Raw genomic sequence first — 26,662 nt, 5'->3', positions numbered from 1 at the left:
GTATGTTGGCTATCTCCCATGTGGTATAATGTTCTTGATTTGATTGCTATCAACTTCAACTGGTCCAACAGACCATAAAACTTTGTCCAGGGAGAAATCTCCAGCACAGAACTTCACAAACCACTTCTGACACATTTGATCAATTACAGCACCTTCTCTATACCTGCCTTTTTTTTGTATTTGAGTTTTTACCTTTCTTGAAATAACATAATATGCCTAAATTGTTGCTTTTTTTCCTTCCATCTTCAGTATTAAAATGGCTACACAAAAATTCACCAATTTTCTTTTTTCTAATGCACGCTGATATGACAGCTGTTACAATACAATCTAGCAAAATTGTTAACAAAGCACTGCTAAAACCATCTTATGGGAAAAAAAAAACCTACCTTTTGGCCAACCCAATATTTGATCCTGGGTATATGAGCTCATTGAAGTAGTTTTGGTGGGTTAATATTTTTTTCACTTGCACTAATACATTCTTCACAAAGAAAATCTATCCTTTACAACAAGTCTGGAGATCCTTTTCCTTTTACTCTTTCCTTAATACGGCTATAGGATGTTATCTTTCCCTACCAAGTAGGATATGACTTCCTTGATTTTGGTTCAGATAGTAAAAGTCCTTTTCATTGTTGAGTATTCTGATAGGCGTTGTTTTCCTGATGTTTTCTTTTGTGTATGTCCCTACTTACAAGCTTGGCATGGATCTCTAAATTTTTATCTCAACAATTACAGCCCTTCATTGTTCAGGATCAACTCTGAGTTTCATTCCTTTTTACAGTTTCTAGAACTTACTAGTCATTGTTTTGTGTTAGCCCTTTTAAAAAGGTTAATCTTCTGAAATTAAGACATTCTAAAATCATGGATGTGACACTAATTGTGGTCAACATTCTGTTTCCATGTTTTGAGATGCCATGAAAACACAAGCACTTGCTCTGACTGATTAGGAAAGCAGAAGAATGGGAAATGCTGACCAGCCTGAGACTAGATCAAGCTATGTAGTACAGGGACGGTTCTTATGGATGCAGGGGATAAGATGGTGTAAAAGGAAAAGTCTAACACAGCTACTGTAGAACAAAGACTAAAAAATACAAATTATTATTCATTGTAAAGAAAGTTAACTTTTTTTTTTCTTTAGGAAAGCTTGAGAGTAACTAAAACTAGAATATAACGTTCAAAACTGCTTTGCAAAACTTGTTGCCATTTATGGAATGTAGCCATCTATGTTGTATTACCTGGAGCATAGCACATTCAATAACAAAACCAATACATCTCTTTAATTCATATAGCAATAATAAGAGATAATTCTATACACTTTAATGGACCATGAAAAGATTATTTTATTCCATGAAAATATTCTCAACAGAGAACACTATCTTAAACAAAGCATTTACATTAAGAAAGCAACATGTGCACAGAAAAGAGTAAAAATTACTGAAAAATTAAAGATTTCTTTTGGACAATTCACATGTTCAAATTTAAGAATGATTTAAACTATGCAAGTACAAATGTCTTCCTTATTGTAATAATCCATACACAGGTTGCACTATTCCACATGAAGGAACTTGCCTCCTACGGAAGCAAATCCTGCTTTAAGAAAAACAAACAGTAGCTTGAAAAGAACAGTTAGTCCTCACAAGAAAGCCTTAAACTTTGCCCTCTGTGGCTATTAGCCAAAAAAACACAAGCACTTCAGGCTTTGTACAGAAGACAAACACAGCCAGATCACACTTCCTCTTCATTGTTAACCTTGAAAATAAAAATAGCACTGGATTTTAAAACTACTTTATGTAGTCTGTCAGTACTGAATAATGTCACATTATATAAATAACCCTGTAACGAGATTTAAAATCTGAAACTTCATAGTTTACTAGCCTTAAAGGTAATACACTATATGTCAGCTGTGTAATAGGAGTGTACTTGATCTTACGATGGCATCCACTTTCACACAACTGTCATTCAGCTTTAGTATTAATATAACTGGTAGTACAATTCAAATAACACTGGGGAAAATTATTAAAGCAGTCACACAGCTTCTAAAATATTGCTTGAAATCCAACAATACATAGACCATTTCACGTTTTCTTTCTTCCCTCAAAACAGTAAAGAACCAAATTAATCAATCTTACATGTTACAAATATTCCCCCCTCCCCCACCCACCTCCCTATTAAATGCCACTAAGAAATCAGTTAAGATACAAGTCATTAACAGAATCACAAATGCAAGGCAGGACAACATGAGCAATAGGGGCACTGATGACATATATACAAGTATAAACATACAGAAACTCCCATTTTACAAGTAAAAGTGCACATAGATCATTACAAAGTTTCACTATATTTTATCCAGTTCAAATAAAATCATCACTTGGAAACAGACTATCCTTGTAATAATTAAATGAGAACACAATAACCCCAAATTTTTTAAAAGACAATGAGGGGAGAGGTCCATAAAACTTCTCATTGAAAACACTAAGTAAAATGGACGTGGACATGTCTTTAGTTTGATGTGTAAATTTGAAGATGCACCATCAAACGTGGCAGAGCTCTAAAAGCCCCCTATGGAGGTTGTATGGCAGCTGCAGCAGCACTACCAAGTTAAAGGAGGTCGCATTGAGCTGACACATGAAGCCCTTTGTGGGATACTGTAGTGGTAGAGTTGGCAATCAACAGATTTAGGCACTCGAGTTTAAGGCAGCATTTGAATGGAAGCAGCTGACTTCTGACAACAGTCCTTTGTCTTGAGGCGGTGAGTATCTTCTGTGTTTATTATGCCAGGATTTCATTGCTGACTATAGATTCTTCCCAGACTGAGGGGCTGAAGATCTATCATGTTTCAAAGAGTTCTTTCAACTGGGCTGTAGGCTAGAGCAGAGATGTTTTCTTTTTCTGATCATAAATACTTCAGGTTCACAAACTACTTCTTCATAATGCCAAAACTGGAATGTTCTGTAGTGGGGACATTATAGCAGCGTACACAAATACTAGGATGGAAACATTAGTGCTGGAGATGTTTGACAAAGTGATTTGCACTACAAATGTAAAACAAAACAAAGGCTTTGACAAGAACAAGGGATTATAAAGACATGCCTAAAAATCTAAACCCAATCACTCTAGACATGCAACAGGATGTTAAGCAAGCACAGAGGTGGCGCAGGCAGACACTGACAAATGGCAAGGATTCTGACAGACAATGGGTCTAAAAGCCAATTAAAACAGAGCTGGGACGGACAGTCCTGTTAGGACAGTCAAATTTAATAAGAGCTCTGCATTCTTTCCAATTTGAACATCAGTAAAACAGATGGAAAAAAAAGTTAGCCATTGTTGGCTTTTTTCCCTTTATATGAGTAACTAAAATGACAAATTTAAGGGTTGGTATTACAATGATTTTTTAAAACACATGGAAATGCTAATGAAGTTAGTAAAAACTAATCATGTCTGCATGCACTCATGCAACTTGCTTCTCTCACTCTCCTGAGCCTGACAACTCTAACACCTCCCCCCAAAGCAGCTGCATGTAACCTCCTTCAACATCTTGCCCATTTCCTCAGAAACCCTCTTCAGGAACCTGCAGTCCAGGAGGAAAAAGAAAAGAACAATTACTGAAGACCTTTGGTAAGACCAAAAGGGATGTCCAGTTTAAAGCATCCATCCCAAATGTCTCTAAAATCATTTTATAGTCAGCTATTAAAAACACCAAAAAATGCTGGAACATGAGCAAAAATAAAGACGAGTCTCTTAACTGCTTCCTCACTTTACTTCTCTGGACAACTAGCACTGCCTATCTTGACTGTACAGTGTTTCCCACAAATGCTTATTAAAATTAGTTGGAAAAAAATCTATCCTAATAATTGATAATTCAGTTAAAATGAGGAAACGCCCTCTATGATAGTACAGATATATTCCTCCAACCCAGTCAGTGAAAAAAAGTCATTTTTTCTTTCAGGTAAAATTTGCCAGTACTTCCGTACCATGCAAGATTTCCTCTATCTTAGTTTATTTAGAATCCTATGTATAATTGCTAAATGCTAGTGATAAAGTGACATTTCTCAAAAGACATTTCAAGATGAAAAATACAAGCATTAATTCAGAAGAAAGCTTGTACATTACTGAAAATTACTAGAAAACCTGAAAATATCCTTGGGTCTCAAAAGAAAGCCATTTTATTCACTTAAGAGCAAGACCAGGCCCATTTATTTTTCATCTCTTGATTAGCCTACTACAAAATAGATTGTGTGCTACATGCCTGTTTTCTTCCTTTAGGAAACCAAAATTAAGAACAGGGACAAAAACGAAAATGATTACATTCGTATTTTATCCATTAGCTAATTATTATTACTTTTTCCTAGAAGCTGTAGCTACAATTTCAAACTCCTACACCAAACCACTCCTTTGGGCATCAGCAAGCATTTCAGTGCAGTTTCACTTGGGTTCACTACCATCACTGTGTTTCCTGAAGCAAAGTGTAATGGGGTAGGGAGCTTTCTATCTATGGATTCCTGCCCAGTAGATCAAATTCTATGATTTATACGGCAGAAAAACACAAATCCTTCACACAGACTTAAGCAGAACACAGAGCAAAAGGCATCAATTAAGCTTCACACCAACATCACTCAAATGGTAAAGCGTCACAAGAATAGCTTCTTGTGGTAATGTTCACATCTCTAAGATCGAGCCTACGCTCAGCTCACATAGTGAACAATAAACCTTGGATGCTCTTTAAGCTTTCTTATGTTTTCCCACCCATTGACTGTTTTCATTTTGTTACCATTCCTATGTCATATGTGTCATAAAGTTGCCAATTAGTTTAGATGTAAGTTACTGCACCTTTACTGTTTTTCTCTAGAGTTACATCTATGTATGATGTGGGAACGTAGCCTTCTTCACCGTTCTGTCTCCGAGCTCTTGTCCATCCATCACCCTTGTCCTCCTCAATAATGTACAGAACTTCACCTTCTTTCATTGCCAGAGTGCCTTCGTTATGTCCTAAATGAGAGTTTTCATAGCACAACCATAATTTAAGCATAACAATTTTGAATAAAAGTTACAAATACAAAACAATGTGAAACCCTGCTAGACTTCAATATAATAGAACTATGAGCACACTGACTCTCATTACCAACGCCTCCATGATGCTTTGTAATTTGCCCAACACTTTCATATACTTATCTCATTTGAACTGCACAATAACCCTGTGAAGCTGGCATTAACAGCAGCACCGTGAAAGATGAAATATCTGAGCCACTAAGATATTATATGATGTGACAGGGTACATGAATTTTATTTCACTACTCTCCTTCCTCAAATTTGAGTGGCAGTGCTATCTAGAAAATTCATGAAGTTTAGATCAAGAAAAAAGTAACAAGACAGTGAAAGGGCTGGAAGAAATAAGGGAAGAATATAATTGTAGAAGCAGAATGATCATAGTCATAAAGCACAAATCTCCTTCAAAACTCAACAGCCTCAGGCCTCTCCTTCTTCCCAATTCCTTAGCCACTCCCAAACTGCTTAACGGTAACAATTTTCACAAATGAATCTTTATTTAACATATGCTAAATTCTTCCCTTCCTCTCTACATTACAAGATCTTATTTAACACAATTTTCTCAGAGTGAGGAATAACCGAAAATTATTCAATTTAAAAACCAAAACCATAGATGGGTAGGGAAGGACCTTAAATCATATACCATTTTATACCAACTTCTTTGTGAAGGTGTTACTCTGTTCCTTGGTGAAATGAAGGAAACAATTTTTCAAAATCCAAGAAAGAGAAGGGTAACTAAAAATGTGTGACAGGACCACACCTTCCTTCCCTCACAGTTTGTTCTCCAACTATCACAGGAGAAGGATGGCACATTCAGAAGCTACATTTTCTCCTTCCCACATTTGAAAATATGGCCGACATACTTAGGATATGGTAGCAGCAGTCAGCTATGCCATTTGCCTTATACCAGCCACTCAATGATAGCAACTTACAAGAAAGAGCATGAAGTGGTATCTACCAGCCTTCCACTTTCTGGATTGAGCTATATGCTCAAGCAGCTTCAGCTCTGATGAGTACATTAATAAGGTCTCTTTGGGAAATTCTGTTATCAGCCAAAGTTGACAATTAAACAATAATCTTTTATTAGGATACTGGTAACATAGGCAATTTTCTTTCAATGTCATGTATAGAAGGAACATCTCTGTATTTGTAATGTAGTTAATATTCACACTAATGAGCCTGGATAATTTTCTAGCAATTGTATTTAGCTATAAGGACATGGACTCAGTATATACGTAGACTTTAAGGAACCAATTTTATCAAATACAATGCATTAAGAAAATCATACCATCAAAAGGGTAGATAGCTTTGCAGTGTCCAATAGCAGGCAAGGGATCATCATCTTCAAACTCATCATCAAACTCACTGTGGTGGCCATGCTGTTGGGGTGGTCCACGAACTTCTTGGTTTGCATCATCGGTGTAACTTCCCTCAGGACTATAAAACAAAATTATGTCTCATCAAGTATCACAAAGATAGGAACTTCTTTTATTATCTACAAACTGATCTCCACAAGATCAATTCAGAGAATCAAAAATCAACGACACAGTTCCCAATTAAGCCTTTATTTTCTTAAATGTTGAAATGTGTGTGTGTGCATGGCTTTTAATTCAAAATGCTTGTCAGATTTCCTGAAATTAAAAAATTAAAGATAATAATGTTCTAGGCACATAACATGTACTAGTAAACATGTCTGATTATCATTGGGTCCAGAGATAAAATGGAAAAATGTCATGAACAGCTGGTTTTTATCATCCCAGATTCAAGAGGGATGGAGGGATTCACCCACTCTTTTTGTAAGAAAACTAAAATTTCTTAGAGGACCTACCTAGACCCGTGTTCAGTTTACAGGCTTCAGGTATAGTTGCTCTGCCCTGGTTCCAGATGATCCATCTTAGCAGAGAACTTGCATGACCAGAGTGAATAGCTCACAGGTAGGCATGTAACTCAGTAAGATTTAACAGACTCTTGTTTGGGATTATTGAAAGAAAAACTCCCTTCCTTTTCCACTGAACCCGAACTTGGAGAAATATGAGCTTACAGTTTTAGAAGATCACCATATAGAGGACTGTACAAAAAAGATCTTCATGACCCAGATAATCACGATGGTGTGATCACTCACCTAGACTGGTTCCAAACAGGAAAAGGAGTACATCAAGGTTGTATATTGTCACCCTGCTTATTTAACTTATATGCAGAGTATATCATGAGAAACACTGGGCTGGAATAAGCACAAGCTGGAATCAAGATTGCCAGGAGAAATATCAATAACCTCAGATATGCAGATGATACCACCCTTATGGCAGAAAGTGAAGAAGAACTAAAGAGCCTCTTGATGAAAGTGAAAGAGGAGAGTGAAAAAGTTGGTTTAAAGCTCAACATTCAGAAAACTAAGATCATGGCATCCGGTCCCATCACTTCATGGGAAATAGATGGACAAACAGTGGAAACAGTGGCTGACTTTTTTATTGGGCTCCAAAATCAATGCAGATGGTGACTGCAGCCATGAAATTAAAAGACGCTTACTCCTTGGAAGGAAAGTTATGACCAATCTAGACAGCATATTAAAAAGCAGAGACATTACTTTGTCAAGAAAAGTTCATCTGGTCAAGGCTATGGTTTTTCCAGTAGTCATGTACGGATGTGAAAGTTGGACTATAAAGAAAGCTGAGCACCGAAGAATTGATGCCTCTGAACTGTGGTGTTGGAGAAGACTCTTGAGAGTCCCTTGGACTGCCAGGAGATCCAACCAGTCCATCCTAAAAGAGATCAGTCCTGAATGTTCATTGGAAGGACTGATGTTGAAGCTGAAAACTCCAATACTTTAGCCACCTGATGCGAACAGCTGACTCATTTGAAAAGACCCTGATGCTAGGAAAGATCGAAGGCAGGAGGAGAAGGGGACAGAGGATGAGATGGCTGGATGGCATCACCGACTCAATGGACATGAGTTTAGGTAAACTCCAGGAGTTGTTGGTGATGCACAGGGAGGCCTGGCGTTCTACAGTTCATGGGGTTGCAACGAGTTGGACACGACTGAGCGACTGAACTGATACAGAGCCTTAAAATGAAGTTAACACAGTGGAAGGCAGAACTGTGAGGTGGAAATGGAAAACTGAAGATATCATTCCTAGATCAAGCTCTCCCTAAAGTTAGTCAATAAAATCCGTTTTCTGTTTAAGTCAGTATGTGTAGAGGATTCATCCTGACACTGAAAATCAAAAGACTCCTAGGAAAATTGATTTCCAATTAACCACATTAACAGGAAAGTTAGTAATTAAGAAAATCCAAAAGAGCAAGCAAGCCAAGACAATTTTCTGGTAAATTTTTACTTCAAGAGAGAAAAATGTTAATTTTGCCAAAGAATCAGATGACTGAATGAGATTTTAATATTGGTAAAATTTGCCTGATTATATTTTGCAGTATTTTCAGTATGTCTGGAAGCTAAATTGTTAATAACACAAACCAGAGAGATTAGATTATTTTAATCTAGGTTTTACCTAATAATAAAAACTCGTGTTGTGACTATCTCTTAAGGAAATGTACTCTTTCAAAAAGTGATAATGGAGAGGAAGAGGAATTAACCTCCTACAAGGAGATCAATCCTGGGTGTTCATTGGAAGGACTGATGCTAAAGCTGAAACTCCAATACTTTGGCCACCTCATGCGACGAGTTGAAAAGACTGGAAAAGACTCACTGGAAAAGACTCTGATGCTAGGAAAGGTTGGGGGCGGGAGGAGAAGGGGATGACAGAGAATGAGATGGCTGGATGGCATCACCGACTCTGTGGACATGAGTTTGAGTGAACTCCGGGAGTTGGTGATGGACAGGGAGGCCTGGCGTGCTGTGATTCATGGGGTCGCGGAGAGTCGGACACGACTGAGCGACTGAACTGAACTAGGTATTTTACTGTTAGGTGTTTTGTGTACATTATTTCATTCATTACTAATAACCCTGAATGACAGGCATTTTAATCTTTATTTTATATTTTAGGAAACTTTGAGACTCAGCACTAAAAATGAATTTGCTAAATGTTAAGGGGAGGGATAAATCAGGATCTTAGGATTAACACACACACAACACTACTATGTATAAGACAGACAACCAATAAGGATCTACTGTATAGCACAGGGAACTCTACTCAATATTCTGCGATAACCTATATGAGAAAAGAATTTGAAAATGAATATACATATAACTGAATCACTTTATTGTACATCTTAAACTAACACCATAAATCAACTATAAGCCAATAAAAATTTAAAAAAAAATCAATTTGTTCAAATTACAATGTAATTAGGTATAAACCAATTATTGATACTAGATCTTGCAAATTCTTCTCTGAGTCCAAATTTGTTGGATTTTATTATAAGGCGGGGGGGGGGCGGTTATTATAAGGAAATATTACTCAAAGGGAGAAAATGTCACAAATGGTCTGAAAACATGGAAACTTAGTAAAATGTCTTTTGGAAGCTCTGATCCAATCTAGCAATATGCACTTTTTTCTTTACAAAACTTTGAGTAATTTGACAGTAAAATTTTTCTTTGGTATCAGCTACCCAACTCCATCTAAACTTTCAGGCAATCTTCCTGGGTCTGAGGAGTCCATGCCTCCAGACTAGAGCTCCCAGAATTTTCCAAGTTCCTACCTCTGTTTTTAGATGCATTACAAACTAGAAATGAGTAGCAAAATAACATCTCATAATTCACCCGTAGCTAATGTAAAGAACAGAAAATTATTTAGGTTCAAAGACTGAGTTATTAAAAGCCAAACTTATCAAATTAGGAAAAAAGAGAATTGTCCAAAATTTAGGACAAAAGAGAAAAGTCTGGGGGTGGGGGGAGAAAAAATACAAATAAAATGCAAAAATAACCTTTCTCGTCCCTGTGTTACAAGATGATTTATGTCACTGCTATGTCTTCTGTCTCCTCTTCCACCTGTTTTGCCTTCAACTTCAGAGAGCCAAGCCTTAGGGGGAAAAATAAGTAAAACTGAGCTCAATAAATATACTTTAAAGCTCATAAGATATTCTACATTGACAATGTGATTTGAGCCTTTATTATTATCTAATTCTTAGAGAAGGGAAATCTTTATTTCAATTTGGTCAGTGATCAATGTTACAGCTGATTAAAAATAGTATAAATATTTAGTTTTACATAAAGTTTAAGAAAAAAACTTCAATGAGGGGCTAATTCTAAAGATGATACCTTATTTTTATATCATAATGATGCCTTACTTTTAGATTATAAACCCTACAAGAAAATATTTGAGGATAATTCTAGCAAGAACCAATCTATCATAATGAAGTTTATAAAAATGAACTTATCTTTGAAAACTGCTAAACAACAAATCTACCTCATTCTTGTGGATTTCCATTCGCAGGCGGTCAATATTATTCATGGTCTCTGCTAATTTAGGCTGCAAACTCCCTGGGTCCCCCATTTGTGGATTCTTCTCATATACATCTTTCATTTTGTTGAGCGCCTCTCTGAAAATGAGAAGGAAGCCACAAAATTAAACATTCACTTCACATGTTTCCAGGTAAAAGAGTTTCATTTGACTCTGGGGACTCACATGCAGCCTTATCTTGAGAGTCCTAGTTCTTTAATCAAACATTACCTGATTAAAGATAATCTGCACAAAGTTGATCATGTATATACTGAATATTAGTAATTTATAGAGACAGTCTTTTAAAACATTTAGAATTTTTTTAAAAAAAGATTTCATGTCTCTCATTTCTTGCTTTCTAAATGAGATTATATAGATTTAATCATGGGCTGGAAGAATATTCCCCAATATTCTTAAACTTATCATGTCCTAAATCAAAGTCACTACATTCCCCCATCCAGACACGTTATTCCACCGGTGTTCCTTATACCAACTCTAAGTTCACATCATTCATCCTCTTTACTTCTCCACTCTTACCACTGTAGATTATGCCTCAATTAGCTCTCCTGAACTCTTAACATCTGACATTACTGACATCTGACATCCCCTAATACTCTTTTCTTCCTTGATTTCCTGGAGGTAATATTTTCTTTTTCCTTCCTTTCACCTTTATCTTGTTATTTCCCTCACTGACTCCTCCTTTTTTTCTGTTCATCCTCAAGAATATTTCATAAAATGACAGATTTCTTCTTGTCTCATCCAATGGTCCTTCTTTTTAAGGATGATCTCATTGCTTTTTTTCCAGTTTCACTGAGACATAACTGACTACTTTAATATCACCCATCTTCAGATGATTCGCAAATATGAATTCTTCAATTACTCATATTAGAGCTTCAATTTTATCTTCAGTGTAACAGCAGATATAAGTTACCAATCACTGTAATAACCCTTTATTCATCATATATAAATTTCTATATTCACGAAAATAAAACTGAACTAAAAGAAACTCTTTATGAAGCTGAAAAAGCTATGAGTGAATGAATCTGCAGTTGTAAGTAATCAAACCCTGTTTTCCAACATTTCTGCTGCAAAGTAATTTCAGCCTCAGATTTCTATTGAACTCTATTTACGTACCAAAGCAAAACAAAAATTATCAAAGTATATACCTTGATAATAAGACAAAACTATCTTGAAATTTTATGGAAGACATAAATATACACTATCCAATAAGTAATCTGAACCTAAGAAACTTTCTAACATTTCAGTTTAAAAATATCACAGAGCAATCACAAATTTTCCAAAATTGAGGCGTGTTTTTTCCCTGAAAAGATATTTCAATTAGGATGCATAATTTTTAAGTCTTTTATACCCCACATTTAAACATATCATTCATATCAGACTCTGAAAGGAATAATAGAGAGGACTTAATAGGAAAATACTTTTGATCTGATTCTTTTTGTAGTTCTCTGTTAAGTTCATCAATGCGCTGCTGTAGTTTTTTACGTCTCTGTTCTGGTGGCAGATGACTGAAATCTTCTAGTGCTGGGCCCTGAAAAGAGAATCTAAATCATTATAAAAAATATTTTCATGAAATTTTATTTCTAAAATGTACCTATTATAAAGAAAGAATATATATCAATTTCAATTTCAAATTAGCCCAGCGACTCCTTTAAAGAAAATCTACATATGTACGTACATGTATGTTAATTAAAATAATCATACTGAAGAAAGAGTTCAGATTCCAGTCACTTTATAAAATCGTGAAATAGAATAGGTAAAAATATCACCAGATACAGATAACTGGTTATTACCAATATAACATTATATTCAGATCTTGGCAGAGTTAAAATAAATACAAATGAACCTTCTTACAGGAACAACAATGAAATGGAAACACATAACATTTCTCACCTATACAAAATATTTTATATATAACATATTACACCACATTCCCAAATCAAATCTATTGCCATGACAGTAAGGATATTACAAATGTTCAGACTGAAAATATTAAAAGTTTATATAATTGAGTCAATTAAGCAACTTACCTCATAAAGGCAAACTAACTAATGAAAAATATTTTAATATTACACAGTCTTTGAGTGATTACATTTATTAAACCATTCATTAGGACCAAAACATACTTGATCATTAAAAAATAAAAGGCAGAACTACCCACTGTGTGAAATTTAAGTCAAAATTATATTCCAATAAGGGATTTATTTTCAATTATCCTTCTGTACAACCATACCTCAGTTCTTAAAATAGAGATATAATCCAAAGAAAGACAAAATCCTTATTCAGAAGGATCCTCAATGTCTGAAAATTTTTAATGTTTTTATATTCAAGAAAACTACATCATTTAAGAAAACATTCTAGTACTTAGATGTAACTTGTGATTCAAATGATGTCTTTCTCCTCTTAAATGTTAATCATGTCATTTTTACCTTAGTTATCTTCTTAGAGATGACACAACTACATCCAATGTTAGCAACTATTGATTCTGTTTAATATAAGCCCATATTTATGTAAGATTTTACATAGTCAAATATTGATGACAACTATTATTCTCCATTTTTATTATAAAAATGGGGATTTTAAGAACATAAAAGTTCAACTTTTTAAGTATTGCTGAAATAAGCTCCCACAACAAATGCATTCTTGCTCTTTGAGCCATTTATGCCTATAACACAGTTAAACAGCTTTATTTCATCATCTGTGTTTCTCTTACTTTTAAAAAATAAAACTCACTTTTCAGATAATACATGATCAAATATAACATTTAATTCATAACAAAATTTTCTGCAAATGACCTGAACATTACAGATATTCAATAAGCCTGCCTTGAAAAAAACAGGACATCTTTCCTAAGTGACTTTTGCTTTTTAATCTACCAGCCACCAGAAATAAAAATCTGTCAATCACAAAAAATCTGATATAAACAAATGGCAAAATTTCCTACAAAGTGCCTTTAAATTTAGGGGTCAATTACAAATATAAGTTGTCAGATTTAATCTAATTTGGGGTATAAGTACAATAGTTTGAAAACTATTGTATTGTGCCAAAGACAAAAATATAATGAAATGAAAAATTATATTTCAACATGGTTTTGTTGGCAGTATTGTAATAAATTCACAACTACTTTAGAAGTAAATCTTCCAGATTTCTTTTCACTTATCTGTAATGAAACTGTTCTCAAATTTATTAACAATAGCTAGGCACTTGAATCTCTAATATCCCATTTTGACAGTGTAACATATTCCTTGATAGAATATGAGAACTAAACTCACTCTATTTCCTATGGCTGTAAAGAAGACTCTGAGACATTAAAAAACCTCTTCTACTAAATGGTAATTCATAAAAGCTCAAACTGCAAAAGTCTGAAAAAGACTGGTTTGTTTTCCAAAAATGAGAAACTATGTAAACACCCAATAATTTTTATGTTAGGTCTTCACAATGTAGTTTCATTAATTTGTTTGAAACATATGTATAAAGGACTACTACACATGCACGCATACACACACACACACACACGATATTTAGGTTATTTGTACTTTTATCCCCATTCAAGTAGTAGACAAAAAGAAAGCACTGACTAATAAAACTAGCAGGAAATCTTTCTTTCTTACTTTTTGGAAAATCTAATGATTTTTGTGATAAACTACAAATTAAACTTACATGATTTTTCTTTTTATAGAGCTAAGAAAAATCATTTTTAATTTTCCTTTTGTAAAAACATAAACTTTTGTCCCACCATGTAACTGTTAAAATGATGTTTAATTTTATTCTCTGTAACATGTAAAGACTCCACCCGATAACATTTAAGAGCTTAATGAGTTACAGTTAACCACATTATTATTAAATTTTATGACAGAAGAGGTACTGGCATGTGTTGGACTATGGAAAAGACACACAAGGTAACATGTGGGGATGTACCTTACCACTTTGCTTTAAATTAAACAAAACAATGTTTCGTGATTATTTAATACTGGCACAGTATACAGATCAGCACATAAGGCTTACCATCTTCACCGACCACTGAATAGTTCAATGGAAAACAGAAAGAAATGGTATATTATTCACATGAAACCATAATACAGAAGATGCAATAACTTATACTGTTGTTTTTTTTTACGATATTAAAATAAATCATGTACACTTCACAATCCAAACAATTATGCCAGAAAAACAACTGTAATCACATTTTGGGGAAAGTAAATTACTTGCAAAAAAAAAAATATATATATATATATATACACTGATGATAATGGGCAGATATTTTCTAAGTGCAACTAAAACTCAAAAGTAAATAGTAATGATTTTTCATGTATTTTCTTCTTTAAAAGAGAACTTTTACATAAGTGGATTTCACATATACAGCTCTTTATTCTCAAAATCCTAATGCTCAAAAAGTTGAACATAAAGATCTAATACTAGTCATTTTAAAGAAATATTATATGTAGTATTAAATAATGGAATATTCTTCCCAATGCATTAAACATCACCATCTGAATTTTTATAATTCAAAATATTGTTTTGAACTTGAATATGTCATGGGTAGGTAGGGGTAACATTTCTACTTTAGTTTTAAGGTGCTATTTTTAATGTACAGACACATTAGAAAACACACTATTATCAAAATAATGAGCCACCTAGATTCATGTTTCCCATACATATTTTCTAATAGATACAATATATGGGTTGAATTTTGCTTTGAAGATATAGCTTCTCTTTTTCAGTTTTCATTCTGAAATCCATACACTTGAAAAGCAACACTAAAAATATATAACTTTGATTTTTAGAAAACTGGTTAAAATTTATTATTTCTGAAAATGTGACATAGCAGAGTCCTCTCATAAATATATATATATGCTTATGTATGTATCATCCATGTTCTGTGGGTTCCCAGGGTTCTGCAACCAGCATTGCATCTGTCAAGCATCTCAACTAAACACACATGTACACATGCATACGTGTGTGCGCACACCCACATACTCACACACCCTGTGACTCATAATACCCAGGAGAACTTACAAAGTTAACCTTCACATTCATTGCATTTGTTTAGCAGTTTCTAAAATTTCTGTTTGTCCCTGTTCACTAAGCCAAGGTGTTTTAGAGAATATGGAGGATATCAGGTAGAATTTCACATAAAAATACAGATTTTAATAAATAGCTGAGAAAAATATCTACCCCTTATCGCTGATGAACTGGCCATATATATTAATGGTTACAATGATAAGAAAAGATGACATATGCTATCCATTATCTTTCCAAATTAAGCTTAACATTCTTTAGACTGTCAGTAGTTTCAGGGAACAAAAACCACAACTTATTTTGCAATGACAAAATTCCTGTTAAGAAGATTAGAGTTTTAAATTTTTATAAGATATTTATGGTCTTCTATAAATATTATTAAAACAAAACCATATCAATAAGAAACAAAACAGGTAAATTATTTGAATTTCTTTTATGATAATCTCAAGCAGCTAAATTTCTAAGTGATACAAATTATTTTTCCAGTTTATTTATTAATACAATTTAGAGAAAGGAGTAATATAGTTAAAACTGAAATAGTAAATGTTTCAGTTTTTAGTTAACTTAGTTTTACTATTAATTAGAAAATAAATTCACAGTTCATCAAGTTCTTCATAAATATCAGAAATATATTTTGTCTTTTTTAAAGCAATTCATCTTCAATAGAGAAATACTATATTGAAAATTTCATATACCTCCTATATCTTAATAAATATATAAGGGAGCTAAAAAGCAAATCAGTTAGGCAATTCAAATTATTACGTGTATTTAACTTTAAGGTAGGAAAATCCTGAGAACAGTATTCTGGATAATAAAAGCTTACAAAAATGACTCTATAAGCCTATAAGATCATGAATAATTTAGACAGTAAACATGGACTTGCTAGATGGACTCACTACTGCTAAATATATATACACTAAAAAAAAAAAAAAAGCAGCAGCCAGTAAGCACCAATGAAGTAGTTAGAATAAAAAGTATTCATTTCTATATTAAATAGCTTTTCAGTGTGCACTAAATATCTATTTAAGGTTAGATCTTGATGTCACAGAAGGAAATTATAGACCCTTCTCCCTCAGAAAAAGTCTACCAGTACCACCATCAAATTAAAAAACATTGGTCCAATATAACATTTCCCATGTCCTTAAAGATAATGGAAACTGTAGGTTTTCTTAAGAATGAAAGAAATTATAAATTTTCATAAAAGCCAAAAGCAGATATTTAAGAAAAATGATGAAAAAAATATAGCTCAAAACAAGAGTTTCTGATTTGAATGGTATAACTCATCAGCTTTAATAAACCATAATACTTTTTCAGTTTTATGGACTTACATGTAAATTCACGTAAAAACACATAAATGGTTTGTTAAAGCATATTTTCCTTTTCTATCCTGAGAAAATTAAGTGGAAAGAAAACACAATTTTGAAATAGTATCAATTAAACTACCAAATATCAGTCGAAGCAGAAAGAAACTTCTCAACGCCAAGGTAATGAACTTTACTTCCTGCTGTATTCTCCATTCTCCAGCTGGTTTGTCTATCATATTTTCTATCTTGCATACTGCTTTTTTCTTCAGCATGATAGCTAATAAGTACAACCATTTTGACTACTGGAATTAGTCTCCCTACCTATCAAATGTCCTAGTATTTAAAGCTGAAGCAATATGTAGAAATATAATAAATAATGACCACACAGACACTTTTAAGTTCAACAGTTATAAAATTCTACCTATGAATTTATTCAGTAACAATAAAGATGTCACTTATTTAAGCTTCTTTCTCCAGGGCTCACAGTTCTAACTAACTAAACTTTTTTCACAGAATTGTATGTACTTTATATCCCTAAGACTATGCTGTGCAGGGTACTGTAACTGGCCCTGGTAGACTCGATATGCAGGATACCTGAGAGATTCCAAAAATATGGCTCCTAGAAATTACAAGTAGTAATTCCAATTTTTGATTACCATTGATTTCTGCAAGAGCATAATATTTAATGAAGTCTAAGTCATCACAAAGAAGAAATATGGGAATTAATCCTACTCTCATAATTCAGGCAACAAAAATCCCAAGTATGATTTCTTAAAGTCTTTTAAACAAGTGATAACAGCTTTTAAAACTGATTACATCTGTAGTGCCTACAAGCATAACACAGACTCATTCACAGGGACTTTTCAGAATGTCACGAATTAACCTATAATAACATTCACACAGAGAATTAGGAAAGGTAATGCAAAGAAGTTCATGTCATTACAGGAAAAAAAGGAAGTCCCAAAAAGAATGTAATACACTGGGACATTTCTGCTGCATTGTTAACACCAATGAGCTTGTCCTACTGTTTTAAGAGAAAAGCAAATAATAATATAATATTGCCCTATAAGATATATATCTAGTTCTACATGTGACCAAAAGAGAAACCAAGCTAAAGCAATTTAAAGATAGAAAGGGCTACCAAAGGGTGAGAAACATACAGGCTAGACAGAGAAGGAAAAAGAAAGTGGAGAAGGGAGAGACGAAGGGAGTAGCAGCAGAGAGAGACAAAGAAGAGAGGGACTGAAAGTAACAGTGAGATCTAGAGTGAGTGCAATGCTGTTAACAACTAGACTTCTCATGACACTAACAAACTCTGAGTTCTCATCTGTGGGTTATTACACCTAAGATTTTTATATGTCTAAACAAATGCTCATACAAATCTCCTAAATGTATCTAAATTACAAGCTATGAATATTACAACCATGCCCTTCAAATCAGATCTTAAACAACAGAAATTAGTCTAACATAATGAATTAACACTAATTTATCAGTAGTATTTCAACAGTTGTTGCTAAGAAACAGTTTAGTATTTGTTTTTCACTATCCTAAAATTTTTCATTTGCAGAGTATCTTTGTGTCTTTCAGTCGTGTCTGACTCTTTGCAACTCCATGGACTGTATCCCACCAGGCTCCTCCATCCATGGGATTTTCTAAGCAAGAATACTGGAGTGGGTTGCCATTTCCTTCTCCAAGAGAATCTTTAGTTAAAAGTAAATGACAAAGGCTAGCTTATGGGGGAAAAAATGAAAAATTTGGTAAAAAAAACACTTTTTTTTTTTTTTTTTTAGTTTAAGAAAACAAATTCCATGTATCCATTACTCAATAAAATCTAGTATTTTTATAGGCTTTATAACTTATACAACATACTTTGTAATATATTATCTTAATTTGATCTACAATCTTGATTATTTAACATGCCTGTCTTTGATTTTTTTTATTTAACTATTGGCAATTGTGTTTTATGTTTCTGAAAATAAGGCAATTAAAATAGAACTTTTTTTTTGCCAACAAAATAATACTTTATAAAATTCACAGAAGTCATCATTAGTGACAGATTATTATTACATGAATTTCAGTGACAAATTACTGAAAGTCTTAAAAATGTAAATACATTACAAGACAATGGTGGACATATGACTTCACATAAACAAAAAAAAAGAAAAATAGCTAATATGATTGTACCCAGCACCCTCTTTATAATACCATTCTTTTATGGTTGAGCATATCAAATGTTATAAAGAGGAGTTGTTTTTAACTTGAGGGCAGCTATACTTAATTCTGTGGTGTTTTAAACTATATATTTATAGGAGAGAGCCTTATAATGAGGGTGGAGAGTATTAAAAGCCACACTACACACACAATAGGCCATCATGCATTTTAACCCATTATTAAACTTACCCCTCTTTTGAGACTTCTGAAAGAAGGAATTCTGGGCTTCCCTGTTTTTATTTCATTCATACAATAATGCACGGGCTCAATGGAGAATGTGAGAAACTGGGACCCATTAGGAGTACTGGATGTGAATAAACTAGTAGGGGTTAAGGGTGGGGATTGTGGCTAATATGGAAATAAAGAAAGGAATCAATAAGCCAAATGTGCATAGCTTTTTTTCCTAAATGAAAATTCTATTTTTGGCAACATACTTTTTACAAAATATATCTCAAATAATTTTCTGTAAAAATATTATAAGAAACTTAACACAGTTTTGCCAAAACTGTCATTTTAAAGTCAAATGTACTTTTAAAAATGTACCATTTCATTTGATCACTTTTTTACAAGCTGACAGACTGAAAATACAGAGTATACAAATTATAAGGTTAGAGAGAGCAATATGACCTAGATAAAAAAAAATCTTCTGATTTCTAGATTATTAAAACCACCTAGTTAGTCACACTTAACCTATACTTGTCAGAGATAACGGCAGAAGCTAAAGTTAACAGTTATCTAAACAGGCAATGTCTTTTAAAATAAAGTATTAAAACTGTAACTATTATCATAAACAAGCAAAAAAAATTCATTACATTTGTGGCTTTCCTCTCTGTTTCTATTTCATCCCTGTTGCACCACTTTTTAAAAAAAAATTTTCAGTATTCCTTGTTTATCTACGTTTTCCTAGCTACTCTGATCTGACTTAAAAAAGTCTCACCTCTCAACTTCTCAATGGAACAATGTTATGAAAAGCATAAATAAAGCTTGAGTTAATTATAATTGTGCTTTTAAAGATATTTATAGGTATATTATAATTTGAGTTAAATGTTATCTAAATTCATATGTCAAGAGCAGAAAAATGAATTAAAATAATCAAGTATTCTTTAACAAATACAGAACATCAGTTTATCTATTCTCCTACTGATATGACACTTTATAGCCATTAAATTGATAAGAAGATTAAACACTCATTTATTCCATTTGCTCACTGGCTGAGCTAAATTTATCTACAATAAACAGCACATCAAAAGATGGGTTTAGACAAGAAGTTAAGAGAGAGACTCTCTTAATAAACTTGAGATCTTTTAAAACTTCAAATAATTACACGCATTGAGCCCTTCCCATTAAATATTCACATGGATGATAAAAATAACAGTTAGTATGATCTATAAGACCTACTTTGACATTTATTTTTGCTGTGATCAATCATTCCAACTGAGAACTGAAATTTCAGTGATCTCATAGTCACATCTTGATTCCTAAAAAATCTGAACCGAAACTACATACAAATGAAATTTCAAAAGTATATAATTTAAGAGATACTAACAACTTAATATTTTTACTCATTATTAAATGATGTTAAATTCAGAAATAATTTTTATTATTAAGGTACAAAATTCTATGTTTCTACTAAGCGAAAAGTTAATTGAATCATTCAAATAAAAATATTTATTCTCTATTAGTAGTAAACCATTATCCATCCAATACCTACATTATTTTATATGACAGACTAGAACAAAATCATCAGCACAGAAAAATTTAATGACTTTTACCTTTGGCTTCTTTCCAAAGAGCCACAACTTGCCCTTGGCCTTTCCTACTGTGGTTTTGGCATCCACCTTTCCACTTTCCTGTTTGGATGCACTGATAGTCCCATCAGAAATGGTTCTATAAATATGCTGACTGTAATCTTCAAATGGAAAGTCTCCGGGAGGTTCAAATCCGGACTTAAAGGAGTCTACTACCATCTGAGAGTCCTACACACAAGAATAGTACCATATTAGCTTTCAAAATCTTAAATCTGTGTCAGAAAACAACAAATAAAAATTTAAAGAAATAATTCTACAATACTTATTAAAGGTTCAAAATGAATAATTACTTCCTGTGACTTCCTGTGAATATGAAATAATCCCTAAATATTTTAATTCCTATAAAAAATAATTCACAAACAAATGACCACTTTATTAATTTGTAATAGTCCTGGATGTTTTCACTCCATAGCTTTAACCCACTGAATTTCATCTTGAGTAATTAGCTGATATTTAACATCTAACTGACAAAAAAGGATATAGGAAGAGGTTACTCTCAAGTAGAAATTCCAAGTTTTAAAGAAAAAAGTTTTTCTGTTTTACAGAATAGAGGAAAGGGTGTCTAACTGTAAAAGAGGGTAGGAGACAAGCAGAAAGGCTTCCATTTACCCAACAGGGGAAAGTATAAATAAAATGTATTAAAGACATACTTGGAAATATTAACAGAGCAATGAAGACCTCACAAACAATAGAGTGCAAAAAGTAATTCTGAAATTGTAAAGCTTAGCACCATTTACCCAAAACCATAAAGCTCACGTAAGTATTACATGCTAGTTTTGGACATACATATACCTCTATCAGAATGTTATACTAACATTTTAAACTCATTAGTTTCAAACAGAATTCTTTACAAACTCCTCCCGCACTCCAACCACCTCTCCTATTTTATTCCCTATTTCTGCTGATAGTACATTTTGCCTATCACTTAAGTCAAAAGTCATCCTTAAGTTATACCTTACTTTTTGTCACTAATGCCACCCACACCAATCATTTGCTAAAGGGTAAGAACAGGTTGAGAGGAGGAGGAGGGATCTAACTACATTTCTAATCTTGGATCCGTCACACCAAGATGTAACTTTGAATTCCCAATTAAAGAACCCCCAAATCTTTTCTTTCTTAAATTTAAGTCAGAATTCTGTTACAGGAAAGATCCTTTCTCATACAAAACCAACCTGCTGTGAAGATTAAAATATGTAGTACCTATTTTGCACTCCCCAAACATTGGTTCTCTTCTCTTTCTCTTCTCTCATATCCTCAGTTTCTGAGTCATTAAATCAATATTTACTGAAAAAGAACTGGGTACGAGACCTTTTCTAGACCTTAACTCAAGATATAATAATTAAATTTATTTCTTCAAGAAGAGCAGGGCTTCTTTTTTCTTTTGATGGAATAATAACTTCAAATTATCTTTAGAAACAGATCAGAAGAATTAAAATATCTTAACACTTTTTTCCAGAAAGACAATACAAAGAAAGTCAATTTCTTTTAACCTAAATCAGATTAAAGAAACAGGTAATGAACAGAAGAAAGGGAAAAGAGACGGATGGTCTGGGAGTTTGGAGTTAGTAGATGCAAACTATTATATCTAGAATGGATAAATAACAAGGTCCTACTGTAGAGCACAGGGAACTATACTCTATACCCTGTGATAAAGTATAATGGACAACAATATAAAAAGTAATGTATATATGTGTATAACCGAGTCATTTTGCTGTATAGCAGAGACTGACACAACACTGTAAATCAACCATACTCCTTTTTTTTTTTTTTTTAAAAAAAAGAGCGATAAAGGAAATTGGGTAATGAAATGGATTCAGGGTCACAGGCTGACATGATGATTCTAAAACAAGGATGTTGGTTGAGGCTCAGTGTGTACACCCTGATGACTGCAGCCTCCATGAGAAGGGCTTCTTGAAGGCAATTACTTCTATTTAACAATGCCCTCCTTTCTTTTCTCATGGGCCATCATTCATACACTACTCATGGTTCAGAATGCAACTCAAATGCCAACTCTTCTGGCTACAAGCAACTCTTATAACTCTAGATCCGACCATTTCCTTCTTTAAACTTTCACTAGAATAATAGTTTAAATAATAATAGTATAATACAGTTTGCAACATACAGTTTACAGGTTAGTTATACTCTTGGAAGAGAAATGAAAAATTAGTGGGGAAAAGAAAGAGAATCATTAGAACTCTTAAATGATTAGAACTTTAGTGTTTAAAGTGATCCTTATAGCCTGAAGGAGTCTAATGTATAGCCAGACTTACTTCTACAGAATATAACTTAAAATCAATAATCCATCAATTACTTCCCCCCTCCCAATCCATTTCATTAACTTAAATCAAATACATTATTCAAATTATAAAACACTTACTCTTCTTTCGTCAACTGATTTTGCTGCAAGAATCATTCCTTCCAAACACTTTGAAATGATAGGAATAACTTTCCGTTCTGAGTCTGCAAATCCTCTGTAACACTCACTAAGTTTAATAGTCCTTCGTTCATCCATTTCTTGCAGTTGCTAATAATTAGGAATTTTTTAAAAAAGAAAATTGACTTTTCATTCTGAAGAAACTCCCTTCCAAAAACAAACAAAAATCCCACAAAGATATCCCCTAATAGTTACACTGTTGTAAGTACCTTTTAACAAGTGCTACAGAGCGAAAACACTTAAAATTTGAGGCCTGTGAAACAGCAAAAGAATAAAAATTCAAGGCTTAGTATATCCTAAAACCAGGTGACATCGGTTTTCAAGCCTTATAAGGGACTCCTACAGCTTACCAGTTCTCTGCTTCATACAACCTCTGCCTTTTATTCTTCAGTCAAGTTTCATTTGAAAACAGGATTTTGATACTTTTCTTTTTCAAGCAGCTGGCACACAACATATACAAGTGTGAGACTTCTAAACCCTTAAGTTAGTTTAGAACACTTTGCTAAGATCTGACTGGACTAAGAATCCACAGTCAACCACATACTAACAGGCACCCAAACCTACTACAGTCGACAGCTCAAAGTGACTGTCAAAAGGCTGGGGACACAAGAGAAAAAACAAGAAGCTGCAAGGTCAAAGTGGTACATGTATGGGATCCCTACAATTCAAAAAATTCACTGGCACCTGCTATTAAGAATTATGCCAGGGCACATGAAGCCAAATAACTTAATGGCAATCTTTGACACTTCCTATTTGTCAACAATGACCTTTCTTCTTTTTAGGAAGCAACTACACTGCTTAAGTCCCCTAACTCCTATAGCCTTCATACTATTTTTTCCTCTTTAATTACTTCCCAAAGCCTGGGAATTTATTTTGAGACCAGCATTTTCACAGAAGGACTGAACCCAGTATCACAAAGTGGCAAGACTGCTCCATAGCAAGGTCCAAACAAAAAAGCAAGCCCCCAAACACAAAAAAGCAGTGGATCTCCAAATTAAGGTCTCCCCGGAATATGAAGGCTTAGCTATTAAGTTTAGAAAAGCACTACGGAGTGAGGACTGGCTCACTAGATGCTCTGGATTAAACGACCAATATCTGATACTTTCTCTAGTCCACTACCTCTCACTATGCTTCCTTTGTAGTTCTATTAATAGCTTAGTTCGGGGCGGGGGTGGGGGGTGTATTTGAACTGACACTTTTTTTTAAAAATTAGTTAATTTTAATTAGAGGCTAATTACTTTACAATATCGTGGTGGTTTTTGCCATACATTGCCATGAGTCAGCCACCGGTATACATGTTGGACTGAAAAGTATACACTTTTCACATAAGCTCAGCTCTCCCAGGTACCACTTCTTTCAACACTGTTTCACTAAATTCCTTTTTTCCAATTTCTCTTCTTTCTAGAATAGGCAGTAACATAATTTCACCTTCATGTAAATTCCAGGGTCTTTACCTGAGGGCTGTATGGCAACTGCTAAACGATGATGGATGGGGTTTATAAGCCTAAATTACATTTATGGTCTGACAACTAGGAAGACAAGCACGCAAAAACCAGGCTAGCAAATGCATTTCTTAAGATTTATTTCTGTCATCTGGACTAACGCCAATGATCTTGTTATAATGTCAAAGGCTACATCGAAATTCTAATAAGCAGACTACAAAATTCCAATGAAGTCTTCCATCTCACAATACTTAATACTGTAGCATGAAAATTTATCTAGAAAATGTCATTGTTTTAGTGAATTATTTAGTATACTACTATCAAATCTGTAGAAAAATTTGTGATTTCAAAGTAAAAAATGACTTTTCACATCTATAGTCAATCATAAATTTCTTATTACCAATTTTGATAACTAGTGAATCTAGAAACATTCTGACTGATGACTGGCATTTTAAAGTTTTATATTTCAAGACTAGGTTTCTCAGATCTAACATAAGGTTATTTTCATATCTCTAAATTTTACCTTGTAAATCTGAGGAATCACTACGTAGAAATGTTTGTGCTGTTCTCCATTAAAGTTTTGTAATTGTGCAGCATATTCGTTCTTATTTTCATCAGCCATGTGCGTACGTAGATTCAACTGCTGTTTAGCCTAGAGGCAAATTAGTCCAAATCATTACCAATGAGAAGAGGAGCAACAAAGTCACAGTTAAATCACATTTTAGAAGTTATACTAAAACTAGGCTTTTTCTAACTACTGATATCATTTAAAAGTAAAGCTGATGCTTCCAGATCTTTTTTTATTTTTTAACTGAAGGAGACTTTCTTTCCAGAATTTTGTTGCTTTCTGTCAAATATCAACATGAATCAGCCATAGGTGTACATATGTCCCCTCCCTTATGGCCAGTCACCCTGTTGCAATATTCCCTTTCTCTTACTACAATAATAAATCCTCTCCCTTGTAATAAACCATTCAAATAAAATTTCTTCTTAACGAATGGGTTTTTCTAATTAAATGACAACATTGTGGTTTGTCAGTTTAAACAGTAAGCATTTAATCAGAAAAGGAAAAAACATCAGGAGTAATTTAGACAGAAAGTTAGCAGTAAAACTTCTCTTCAAACATAATCCAGTTACATTCAACTCAGAACTACAATAAAACCAAGTAACAGTAAAAATGTAATCTGGGGACAATGTAATGCTTAACAACACTTTCTACCTCTATACAAAACAACAGATATTGATACTTTAAGGAATGCTTAATTAGAATATAGTTCTCTTCATCTCAAGCTCTTACAGAAATGCTTTTCCAATGAGTCACATTAAAGCCACCTATATTAATGAGAACATCTGCATACAAACAACACAGATCATTAATTCCAGGTTTATTGGAGGTAATCTAAACAATTTTCTCAATTGCTTGTAAATTAATAGAAAAAAAAAAAAGAATTGAACTCTTTTCTCAATATTCCAAGACTCAGTATTCCACACTCAGTTAATACAGTTAATACTCAATATTCCAAACTCCACATACAGTTTCTCAGTACTCCAAGCTATAAATTGTTACATAAGACTTCTCTGAAAATAATAAAAGCACATTGTGAATACACTTCATTATTATAATCCTAGTTTTTATAATTATAAATTATAAATTTTTATAACCTTCTAACAGTAGATCCACAAGTTAGTTCTTCTGAACTCAGAAACAAACTGACGTACAGATATATATGGTAGTCAAGATCTCAAATTTAAGTCCACAAATATCCATTTAATTCACTGTTCTTGAAGATTAAAATAAATAATTACTATGGAAACTAAACACCATTGCCCAAAGTATTTCTGAAGAAAAATACACTTCAAGTTCTAACCTGAGACTCTAAGAACACATTCATTCACTCCTTTCCCTTTTCTCTCTCCTCTTACAAACTATGATGGAATGAAGAATTCCAAGTATTCCCTACCCACAATGGTTCTTTCTTTCAGGGGAGGCGCCTCC

The 26,662-nt window shown here is 33.4% G+C and overlaps 1 protein-coding gene across 3 annotated transcripts in view; it reads right to left on the bottom strand.

Annotated features, from left to right (window-relative positions):
* Positions 1 to 1,312: 1,312 nt before the first annotated feature.
* FNBP1L (formin binding protein 1 like) overlaps positions 1,313 to 26,662 on the bottom strand; it is a 123,387-nt gene continuing 98,037 nt past the window's right edge. The window contains exons 7-16 of one of the 3 annotated variants that reach the window (XM_088835507.1): positions 25,190 to 25,318; positions 23,168 to 23,314; positions 20,755 to 20,958; positions 19,172 to 19,330; positions 14,454 to 14,468; positions 11,870 to 11,979; positions 10,398 to 10,530; positions 9,916 to 10,010; positions 6,329 to 6,477; positions 1,313 to 4,983 (exon numbers count right to left, since the gene is read on the bottom strand). In XM_088835507.1, the coding sequence (XP_088691633.1) occupies positions 4,805 to 4,983; positions 6,329 to 6,477; positions 9,916 to 10,010; positions 10,398 to 10,530; positions 11,870 to 11,979; positions 14,454 to 14,468; positions 19,172 to 19,330; positions 20,755 to 20,958; positions 23,168 to 23,314; positions 25,190 to 25,318 (1,320 nt within the window). In that variant the 3' untranslated portion in view covers positions 1,313 to 4,804. The remainder of the gene's footprint in view (positions 4,984 to 6,328; positions 6,478 to 9,915; positions 10,011 to 10,397; positions 10,531 to 11,869; positions 11,980 to 14,453; positions 14,469 to 19,171; positions 19,331 to 20,754; positions 20,959 to 23,167; positions 23,315 to 25,189; positions 25,319 to 26,662) is intronic. The other 2 variants (XM_055401487.2, XM_055401486.2) reach the window with 2 other exon arrangements.

Source organism: Moschus berezovskii, chromosome 4 (genome assembly GCF_049115385.1).
Source record: "Moschus berezovskii isolate FMDL1 chromosome 4, NW_MosBer_1.0, whole genome shotgun sequence".
In the NCBI taxonomy this organism is placed as follows: domain Eukaryota; kingdom Metazoa; phylum Chordata; class Mammalia; order Artiodactyla; family Moschidae; genus Moschus; species Moschus berezovskii.
Note: the sequence above shows the minus strand (reverse complement) of the source record. Positions and strands in the feature narration are given on the sequence as shown.